The 11,567-nt window shown below is 34.8% G+C and overlaps 1 protein-coding gene across 1 annotated transcript; it reads right to left on the bottom strand.

Annotated features, from left to right (window-relative positions):
- Positions 1 to 271: 271 nt before the first annotated feature.
- ESP (separase) lies at positions 272 to 11,217 on the bottom strand. Its single transcript, XM_079002005.1, has 26 exons — positions 10,473 to 11,217; positions 10,017 to 10,194; positions 9,818 to 9,925; positions 8,863 to 8,997; positions 8,425 to 8,783; positions 8,228 to 8,333; positions 7,966 to 8,091; positions 7,570 to 7,863; positions 7,375 to 7,488; positions 7,064 to 7,285; positions 6,873 to 6,977; positions 6,664 to 6,789; positions 6,217 to 6,582; positions 6,026 to 6,115; positions 5,154 to 5,420; positions 4,955 to 5,078; positions 4,221 to 4,841; positions 3,860 to 4,097; positions 3,555 to 3,657; positions 2,772 to 2,972; positions 2,291 to 2,543; positions 1,973 to 2,216; positions 1,519 to 1,885; positions 1,201 to 1,428; positions 1,035 to 1,122; positions 272 to 960 (listed from the first exon to the last, which is right to left on the bottom strand). The coding sequence occupies exons 1-26, from the start codon at positions 11,132 to 11,134 to the stop codon at positions 428 to 430; spliced, it is 6,258 nt and encodes a 2,085-aa protein (XP_078858131.1). The 5' UTR covers positions 11,135 to 11,217; the 3' UTR covers positions 272 to 427.
- Positions 11,218 to 11,567: the final 350 nt, after the last annotated feature.

The following is an 11,567-nucleotide window of genomic DNA, read 5'->3' as shown; positions in this document are numbered from 1 at the left end:
ATCTAATTTTAAATGAAAATATCCCCTATTTTTTTTATGTGCTTTAAAAAATACTCACATACCAAATAAGATGATGAAAAGGATGAAACAATGGCAAAATTATCTATCCTGTACCATTCATCCTCTATTAGTTAGCTAGAAGCATTATCTCATTCTCAAGTGAGATTAGAAAAGTCATTTCCATAAGAAAGTTAAAATCCATAGGTTCCCTTCCCATGATAGAATCCTACACCACCCCATATTTATAAGGCCGTTTACCACCATCATCAAATTTCGTTCTTAACTAACAATGATCTATCTGTACTTGTTTCATTATATTTTGATTCGTCTTGTACATATTGATACATAAATACAGATTTCACTTTACATTCTAATATTGCTTTGCTCATATAGACTAAAGAATACAAAAGCCAATGAAATGAAAGGCTCACAAATCCTTGTTTCTAATACCCGTAGGAACACCATAACACACAGGCGAAGCTCCAATTAAAAAAGGAAGTGTACAAGCTTCTCTAGCCTGTCCCATAAACGAACCAATCTTTGGTCTATGTTTACAATTACTATTATTATTATTATTATTATTATTATTAACAGATTTCTTTCTTGATGTTTTCTTCTTCCCCCCTTTTCTTTTATCCCCATCATCATCTACTATGTTCATGTTGTTTAATCTGTCTGAAATTGAAACTTGAGTGCATTGTGCACAATCTGTTGAGCTGCTTGATCTTGTTTTAATCCAAGCATCAAGAACTGCCTTACCAAATCTATCAATATCTTTATCTGTTACTTCCCATAAGTTGGCAACTATGACAGGTGATCCTGCAAATAGATAATACAACGGGGCTCCTTTTGGGCTGTATGATCCGCTTAAAGATAAAGATCCACTACTGCACCCCATTAACAGTGTAGCTGCACACCCATCAAGTTTTTGTATCTCATCACCCGGGATATATTGCACTCCTAATTATATCACCATATCAATAATAATACAATTAGGTATTTTTTTTTTTAAAAAAAATGAAAGGCATACATACCACTTCCATGGCCGAAATACATGAAAAGGTCATGTTTTTTTAAGGCCATGCTCAGTTCATCCACTGTAGGTGAAGTACCAGTTGTCCCCTGCTTAGATTTTAAAATGAAATCATTTCAAGAATCAAGATTATAAAAAGACAAAAAGGGTTAAATTAAATGTGTTACCTCCAAATTTTGATCTTTAAACCAATGCTGAAATTCAGCTTGGGTGCTAGGAAGGTCGCCACCTGGATTCAGCAAATAGTATGCATCCAGTGGATCAATCATAGGAAAGAATGCAGACTTTTCTTCATATTCACAACATCTATCAAATGTGTAACAAATACTAGCAACACTAGGCATGCGATACACCTCCTGGTTTCTTAGTATTGGCAGATTTTCCCATGGTAGCATCTGCAACCCACATCACATGTTATCATATCAAAACAGACAAACATGAACATGAGAAGGGCATTCATGTCTTTTTCATAGAAAATAGATTACCTGGATGTCAAAGTCTAGAACTAATATCACAGCTTCTCTATCTTCTTCCTCAATTTCACGGATTGCATCTAATATCAGTTCCGAAACAGAGGAAGATAAGGTGTCGATTCTTTCTTCACATTTTATTCCACCAACATAGCATCCTTTCTTCATCATCATCTCTGATACCCATTCCTCATGTTGAGAGGCAACATGGGGCCCAGCACCTCCGATTATCACTTTCAGAATGCTTTCATGTACATCAACTTTACTCTCAAATTTCAGATCATTCATCAATTTCTTGTGTACAGAGTCAATGTGCTTGTTGTCTGAAAACTCCCCCAAAAGCAACACCTTCCAAGGCCCAAACCATAAATCTTCCAAGTCTCTGAAGAAGTAAGAAATTTATCTTTTTCATATTAATCCAACTAAAACTGTATTTAGGAGTAAAAAAAAAACAGTAAATCTTCCTCACCTCAGAAGATCACCTAGCAATTGATCAAGCTTTCTCCTTTGACCCCACCATAATGACCTGTTCTTTTTAGTATCCTCCAAAGGGTACACTGAAGATGATATGTAATTTTCCTCCAAGATTGTTTTGAACAATGGTGCGATATTGTCAACAATGGTGTGCCCCCAAGGGCAGTGCCATGATTTGTTGCAACTCTTTTTGTTTGATAAGAAACTGGAACTTGAATCTTCATTGCCTTCTGAACTTTCTAAAGGTATCAAACAAACATCAGATTAGTGCAAAAGCACGTTATATAGAACAACTGTGAACAAGTTTTGTTACCTGTTAAGATTGAATTAATAGGCAGAAGTGTGATAATAGGTATTGTATCAGAATTCAAACGAGACAATATAATCCAAGCATGAGTAGAGGGATTATAGGGCAATAATTCTCTCAACAAGGTGGTGTAATCATCTCCAAGCATGCTAATACAGATAATCGTTGTGCAGGGGAGACCTTTATAAAACTTCAATACAAATCCCTCAAGATCAAGAATGGATTCTGGTGCCACTCTAAGCAAGTTGAGAGAAGTACCCTGAAAACAAAAATGACACAAAATCATGTGCAAATTAACAGTTGCCAATTTGCAAGCTAAATTCATAATCAATACTATATCCAAACTTAGATGGAAGAATAAAATAAATTCGTTAACTAAAGACATGGTATAGTGCACCACATAGATAAGTAACATGTAATAGAAAAGGCACCAACATATGAACAATTTATAATTGCAACAAAGACATTTTTTGTTGAAAATACTTACATGAATATCAGTGGTGGTGTTTTGGTCTTTGTGTTTTCCAATACGAGAAACCAATTGATGATTTAGATGAGTTCCAAGTGATGCTTGATGGAAAAATGATGCCCATTGGCTTTCTGATAGAACACTGCTGGAAGATGACAACATGGACAATGCATTGTTTGAAGATGAAAGTGTATACAACATAGCAAGCAACCGTGAAACCTGTGATGTCATTATCAATGGCAAAAAACAACATAATTAGAATGTGGAAGTTTGTTGTAGTGAAACCATTGAATTCGAACAATAATCAATATCTAATATGGCATATATGCAAAACATCATAGAGGTGTATACGGTTGAAATATCTCCAAAGACCTCTTAAAAGAATTTGTGATAGGAATCTAGAAGGCCCAATACTATTAAAGCAAGAGTTATATCTAGAAGGCCCAATAAGGGGTAAAACAGTAAATTCATCTAGGTTGGTTAGGATTATAATAAATAGGGAGAAATGTCACAGTATGGGGATGTCGAGAAATTTGATAGTGTTTGTATTGGCTCTTAAGCTTTCGGCTGAGAGAGAGGGAGATTCCCTGGGCAATCTTTTAGATTGTGTTAATCGTGTAATCAATTAGTTAATTTCATCTTCTTCTTCTTTTCGATCTTTCTCTGTTTGATCCTATTTCATCAAACCCTAATTTCTGTTCTTCATCAATTTGTCAATTCTCAATTCATGAACCAATAAACTTCCTTCGATTTGATTTTTCAAAGAAGAAATGCAAAACAATGGAAGGACAAAGGTATAACCTTTTGAAAGAGCACAGGAACCTCGCGACAAAGTATAAAGGATGACTTCAATCCAGACACAATTGTTGTTATGGGAATCGTTGACATGTCACTACCATCGTGCCTAGAAAAACAATAGCAAAAGAGATAGAGCATTAGTGAAATCAAAAAGACAGCTGCAACTTTTCATAAGAAATACGAATTCATTTAGCAGCTTTTTTCACAAATCAAATTCAGAAGAAATTGTTTTCTTGAATCTGATTGTATAAAATACCAAAAAACAATCTAGTAGGCTTGAAATATAGCATGTGATTGTGTAGCAATACCTTGTACCCTTGTCACATAAGCTTTTTAGTGAAAACCAACATATGTTATACAGAATTGATGCATGCTCAACTGCAAAGACATCTCCTATTACATTCTTCTCAATCAACTCAGCCAAGAAAGCAATGGAAACTGAGAAATGTGGTTGGTGAAATGTGCTTCTGTGGACTAACACAGATATGCTCTCCATAAATACTTCATGTGCTCTCTGAATTTCACCACGAATCCCCAAACATTTTCCTGCCCATGTAATTATTTTTTAAATGTGAACATGAAATGCAGTGGCTTATGCAAATTACATGAGTACTTTCTCCATTTCTATAATGACAAAAAGGTAAAGTTTTCAGGTTATTTTTATCATACCTATCCCAGTGAGTAGTCTAAGCAAAAGGCGTCTGCGAATGCACTCCCATTTCATTTGTAGAATATTTGTCAACGATTTGGATTTCATAACTTCAGAAGGAAGACAATGCCAACACTTTCCTTCATCAGAAACACAAGTAACTTCACCCCTTTGTTTAGATGATCTAGTAATTCTGGAAGTCGTATTTTTCTCAGGTAAAGGCTTAGCACTTTTCTTACTCTTCCTAGTTACTTTAGGTCGAATGGTTTCCTTCCCATTAATTTGGGATTCATCATTTTGTTCTGCTTGATTTTCACCAATCGAAAGTGCATCACAGAACATTGTGTTTCTTGCACTTGATTCCTCACAATCACTAACACAATTTTTCCATTCAGAAACTTTCAATTTGTCTGTAGCAGACCTATAAAAAGCCTCAGCTTTTGACAACCCCTCTAACAGTTTATTAGTGCTCTTGAAACGGATTCTGAATAGATCACCAAGTTGCTGATCGATTGTAACTTGTAAAACTAATCTGCACTTCAAGCAAGAAACAAGCCTGCAGCTATCAGCCAACATATGTTTGGCACTTTCCAGTTCCTTTTCAGCTAAATGCCAATGGTGTTGCTTACCATAAAGCTTTCCTGGAAAAATATATAATGGATTTTCAATTGGATAACTATTGACTGCATTGAGTGAATTAAACAAATGTAGCTTGAACATATATGAGAGAATACAAAAGGAAAGAAGTGTGTACCCAAAACACAAGAGAATCCAACTATAAAGATTGGCAAGGATTGGAAAGTAGCAATGTTCTTTCCCCACAGTAAAAGAGATTCAGCCTCTGATCCATTTCCAACTATTTCTTGAAGGGTTCCTATCTGAATTACATTACACAAACATGAAACATATTTCAATGTAATTATAATAAGAGTCTAAGAGGTTGGCAATTATACCTGAAGGGTGCTTTCAAGATAAACTCGAAGTACATTCCATGGGGTTACTACACAGTCCTCAAAGTCAAAAGAACCTTTCTCAGATGACCAAGCGGATGTAGCCACTGAAGGATGCATGTGGAAAGTCTTGAGGACATATTTGTGTTTCTGAATGGTGTCCCCATCATTAACACCAACCATGTCATTTTGTTGCTCTATTGAGTACATAAAACTTTTTTGAAGAAGTTTGGTGCGCAAACGATGAGCTTCTTTTGCATAACAAAGAGCCTAAAGAAAAGAGATGACTCGTCAAAAGATATTAAGTTTTAGGTCAATGGGAATGATTGTCACAGTGAATGGGAATGATTGTCTCGGTAGAATTAAGCAAGACACTTTTTCATAGACAGAGTAAAGATATGAGGCCAAACTAAAAATCCTAAAAAATAATTATTTCTCTCTAATGAAACAATGCCAATTACTCATACACAACAGACGTAGAAACTAGCAACAAACAAACATGACTATAAACCAACAAGATGTTTTTAGTGTGAAGTGAACAGGAAAACACCAAATTGGTGTGTTACTTTTCATTAACACCATTTTGGTGATGAAAATGAAGTGTGATTAGAGTACATTTTAACACCAAATCACAAAAATCATGTTCCATTAAAGTTGGCCTCATGCATAAACAAATCACATGTGCAAACACAACTGGTTGTATATTTTCCAGTTAACCTATATAGACTAGCCAAAAAAGAGAGTTCCATTAAATTATTGTAGATTTCAGCATATGTATTACAAGTCGGGGCAATAAGAGACGCAGAAGCAAAAAATACCACAATATGCGAATGGAACATCTATGATATACAAGATTTGAGAGCAAATCATCATACCTCAATCATTAAACCTTGTGCAATCATTCTTTCACCCAAATCATAATAGAGATGTGCAGCAAGGAACAATGAGTTGGTGGACAGAGGAACCTAAAACAAGAAGTGATAATGGATAAAACATCAGCATATGTATAGATAATTCTATATGTAATCACAGAGATCATGATATATAATATATCCAAGGAGCATACATTGTTAATGAGATCAGAAGCAGCTTGTTTGACCTCATCAGTTGTTATATGTGGTTGGATAGCATGATTATGCTTACAAGAATCTGGAGAGGAAAGAGTAGAAATGAGTGACAAACTCTGTTGAAATCCAACTTCAAGTGATTTTGATCCCTTCATACAACTTATCCAGAACTCCATTGACTTTGACAAGTTACAGTGATTTGACAATGTCATGATGAATGCATCATTCACAGGTGAAGCACAAAGTGCATGACTAAGGCTTCTGGATTGCCAAAGCATGGTCAACCACTTGTTTAAAGGTATATTCTTCCATGTAATAATTTTGATCATTGTCTCGTATATGTTAGAATGATCTTCCATGTAGCCCTATAATAAGAGAAGATAATAAACAATAAGGCACCAAAATAAACATAATAATTATAAACTCCAACAACAAAAAAAAAGAACCTTAAGTGATAGAAAATCAGCAACATGGTATAGCAAGATAAGAGTATTTTGAGCATGTTCATCAGATTGGAAATGTTCTTGACTCAACCATAGCTTTAAGGCATTGCCAACATCTTGAATAAAATTCTGTTTGAAAAGTAAATAGGAAACAAGAGATTAATAATATGATAAAAATACATAAAAAGATATATGAACAAAAAATCTACAACCTTCGAGTTTGGATCTGCCTCTTGGGTGCATAATGCATGCAAGCAGTAAGCCTCGGCTAATACATAACAAGTTGAACCACTGTCATCCTTGCTCTTATAGTCACTCTGGCTCCATGAGTGCAAAAGAAATTGTTGAATCAAACATGAATAAGAAAACATAAAGAAAGTAGAAGCCAAATTGAGTCACTGACCATTATAGATATTGCTTCAGATAGATATTTACTGCAGTCATTTAGGCCTTCAACTCCATGTGCTCGTGATTCCCTTGCGTTTGCAATGAGAATTCTTGATTTCTGTAAACAATTATCTTTTGTACTGTAGATCTCTTCTAAGAGAATGTTTGTGATAGTCATTTGCATTGTTTTACATAATGTTGGATTAAGAAACTTCATTTCCTTATACGATTCAAGCTCCTGAACAAAAGAGTAATGGATCTTAACATTTATATTTAAATAAAAAGAAGTTCATAGAAAACTACAAATGGTAGAGAGATAGAGAGAACCTGCTCCAATAAGATGCCAAAAGCTTCTTTTGATATATTTATAGATGACATCAGAGAATATATGGTTGGAATCATATGCTCAGCTTCAGTGTCTTTTATCTGTTTACATTGAATCTGCAAACAAAAGAAATCAGATAGCAAAGAAGATGTAAAGTAATATATCAAAATTCAAAAAAACACTTTTTTGTAACTCACCTTCACCCATTGTTTAATCAGTGCTATAGGGGTCGGAATCTGGTCAAACAAGCTTTGACCAACAGACCAACTTCCAAGACAATCCATGAAAATCTTACTTATCTTGTTACTACCACACTGATAAAGTATGTCCAACAAAAAAGCACTTTTTGCACATGCCTCTGTGACAAAACCAACTATGGTATCCTCTGTCAGATCACTGGAAAATCCATCTCTACTTGAAGTAAATGTCTTGCAAAAGTGTAATACACAGTTCCATGCTGCTTTACAACATAATTTGAATGACTTTGTAGCCTACATGCAAAACACATTCATCAAAAAGAAAAACAACAAAATATGTAACTGTGGTTGTAGACTTGTAGTATACAAAAGGTAAATGTACATTATGTAAAATACCTCTTTTAATCTATTGCTTCTGTACAACACTATACCAATATTGTGTAGAGTCGCAAAGAGATATTGCAATCCATTGACTTTGACCCAATCTGCTGAAATAAGATGCTTAAGAAATTTAGTGCTCTCCTGCAATGAGTAAAGACAAACATAACCTCAGTATATACTTTCGATCTGCACTCATCATTCATCAAGAAGACAAATAAGATAATATGTAATTGTGATGCTTTAAAAAAATAAAAAATAAAATAAAAAAAAAAAGAACCTTGACATTTTTCTGTGTAGCAAATGAGAGTGTGAAAGAAGCTGCAGCTACAGCAAGTACAGTTCGCCTGTTGTCCTCATATACATCTCGTTCCTTTTCAGATGCCCTGCATTCATTAATTAAAGAGAAGAAGTTTGTTAATTGTTAAATTAGCATGTAAAAATGAATTGGATTAAAGAAAATGTCAATAGACTTACCGATAAGTGAGAAAAACAAGTCCAAACTGATGGAAAGCATCTTGTATATTAGGTAGCTTAATAGAAAAAGAGACTTCTTCAAGTCCACAAAGTATATCTTTTCGTTCAGAGATAATCAGCTCAGAAAGTGGCCCACACAAGAACTTTAATGCAGTAAAGTACAAGGGCACGTAGGTCATTTGCGTTAATAATCCATCTGTGGTGTTTAAAGTTTGTAGCTGATCTTCCACTTTAAGCAAAATGTCCTTTCCAGATTTTGATATCTTGTTGTTGCCCTCATTTGTGTAAGAAGTCAAGTCGCTCATAGACAATGTGATAGCATAAAGCCTCATTATCAAATCAACTGGTGATAGATTGACCTACAAAACAAACTGTTACTAAAACTGGAAAAAATAAAAGTTACATGTTCAAGTAAAAAAATGACATGTTAACAAGTACCTGAGAAAATTCAGTTGCTAATTTGTCGAAGTGAGTTGCAACTGCATTACAAAAATCAACATTTGCATTTCGACATTTGATGGCACAATATTCTGCAAGTTCCAAAAACTCTACATGGGACTTGTCCTTGCCATTCTGCCAATCATAATTATAAAGAATAAAGCAAATTCCTATTTAGTGCATATAAATTAAAACAATATTACCATTATGAGAAACAAACAAAATGCCACAACAATGCATGGACTATAATGCCTTGTTCTTCTAGTTGACTATATACAAATTCATGTTGTAAGTAAGAAAAAAAAAACATCATTTTCCAAAGGCTTTTTAATTTTCTTACAAAAAGAAATAAGTCAGATTGTAGATTAGTAACAAATTCATCTCAACTAATTTTCTGTGATCTTTATGTGGTTCAAAACTATGATTTTCATTAACAGTAGTTCCTAGTATCTTTATCCAAAGTGGACTTAACATATCAATCTTTTGAAGATCACATAAATAAGAAATATAGGGAGAGAATTCTGTCAAAGGTAAGGTTTTGGTAAAAATAGTTTTATGGATGTTTTGTTCTCGTTTTTGGTCATTATATTATTGGTAACTTATGTTTTCATATAGGCCCAATAGAGACTTTCTTTCTGTTGTACATTTAGGTAATTTCTTGTTTTAAGGAGGTTTTCTAGGCATGTGCCCTTGTGCACCACCAGTAAGTTGCTTATCACATCATAGAGTAGGCAACTTCTGTTTTTTGAGGAGGCATTGACTCAGATGTAACTTCATATGGGCTAAAAGAATGAAGCAAAGTTCACATATCAAAGTCTAGTTTCTTCTTTTATGTTCAATAAATAGTTAAATACTAATATAATCTTGCATTGTTCAAACCTAACATACTCTAGAGTTTTTTTATCCTAGCAAAATGGCACATTGAAGCAAACACAACAAATTGTTAGAAGATTACCTTGCATTCATGAGCCATAGCATCCAACACACAGGTTAGTATGTCTACCCTGCACATAATTTTATCATCCAGTTGGGAAAAAACTGAACTGCATATCCTATGTCCAAACTGCAGAGAGAGCATATATATATATAAGACATAAAACCAATTAAACTTCAATAGGATATTGGTGAGGTGGGTGTTAAAAATGGCATCTCACCTTTTCCATTTGATCATTCATGGACGATTTTCTAAACTCTGAAAATGTTAAAACACAAAATCTATGGACAAGGCTCCCATCAAAGCTTGCAAGTTCTCCAACCAGAAACAATGTACATTTATTCAGATATGTCACAAGCATTTTTTGCAGCTTCTCATATGCATCCACATCAACAACCCTGTCATGTTTACAACCTAACATTTCAGATAAAATTCCTACAGTTGATGCACTTAGATACAAGGAATTGTGTCTGCACATCCTAGTATGGCTTTAAGCAAAGAGTCATGTACTAGCTGCTAAATACATAAAAGAATAACTTCAAGATAACTTCACTTCTTTGGTGTTGTTGAAAGATGATTACTGCTCAATTCAGTGTTGATGAAATCATCGCAATAGCATGCTGACAACTATCCATGATCCAATTATAAACATTAAAATTGCAAGTATGCACTATACCTCAACCATGGTTGGATTTCATCGACCATAGAAAGTAGTCTCGGATAATCTTCCTTGTCTTTGCTTCTACCATTTGAAACACACTTAATAAGGGTCACAGCTACTTCCAGGATCAACATTGCGACCTCCTTGTCGCAATTCTCGTTTCTTAGTTCCGGGATAACCTCTCGCTTTAACTTTACACTTCCTTTATCCGATAATTTCCCAATAAACTCGAGCACAGAAAACCCTTCATTTTGTGCATCTTCATATCTCCCCCAATTTTCGTAACAATGTATCAACCGAACCCGTTGGATCTGAACGGAATGGGGTTTACACGACAGCTCCGAAGCAACCGATTCCAAACAGCGTAGACAAAGCTTGTACGCTTCAAACAATTCGGATGCGTAACAAGAATCGATTTTGGGGGTTTCATTTAGGCGTTTCGGGATTAAAGATAAGGATTTGCTAAGGAATGAAAGGAATTTCTTGGCGAGCGAACGGATGATAGTTGATGTTTCCGCATTAGTTTTTGAAGCTTTGGACTGTTTATTGGGTTTATTGATGATGGCTGAGAAGGGGTGGAGGTAAAGAGAGAATAGTTGGTGGATGGAGGAGAGATCAGAAGACGATTGGAGCTTGGAGAGGAGTGAAGATTCTGTGATGGTGGCGGAATCCTCCATTAGCGTGTGAGCTAGAGCGGAAAGTGAGTGGAGGCTTGAGGAAGAAGGAGATGTGTTCAAGGAGGCGGGAAACGAACAGTGAGTTTTGAAGTGGCGAAAGTGAAATACTTGGTCCCAACAAAGAGTGCCAAATAAATTATGAACGAATTACAAAAGTAGTCCCTCTTTAGTCTTTAACATTTATATTTGTAATATTATTGATTAATTTGATATAAAATTACTCTATATAATAAAAAGGAAAAAACATCATAAATGGTCACTGTGTTTTCTCATATTCTTAAGTTTAGTCCCCGTGGTTTAAAAATCTCATAAATGGTCCTTGTGCTTTCAAAACTTTTGACAGGTGGTCCTTATTGCTAACTCCGTTAACTTTTGTCCGTTAAGTGAGGGACATTTTCATCATTTCACACCACAGGGACCATTTATGATCTTT

The sequence above is a fragment of the Lactuca serriola genome, chromosome 5 (assembly GCF_051521515.1).
Source record: "Lactuca serriola cultivar US96UC23 chromosome 5, Lser_US96UC23_V15, whole genome shotgun sequence".
In the NCBI taxonomy this organism is placed as follows: domain Eukaryota; kingdom Viridiplantae; phylum Streptophyta; class Magnoliopsida; order Asterales; family Asteraceae; genus Lactuca; species Lactuca serriola.
The sequence above is the reverse complement of the archived record's forward strand: the minus strand, read 5'-3'. Positions and strand labels throughout refer to the sequence as shown.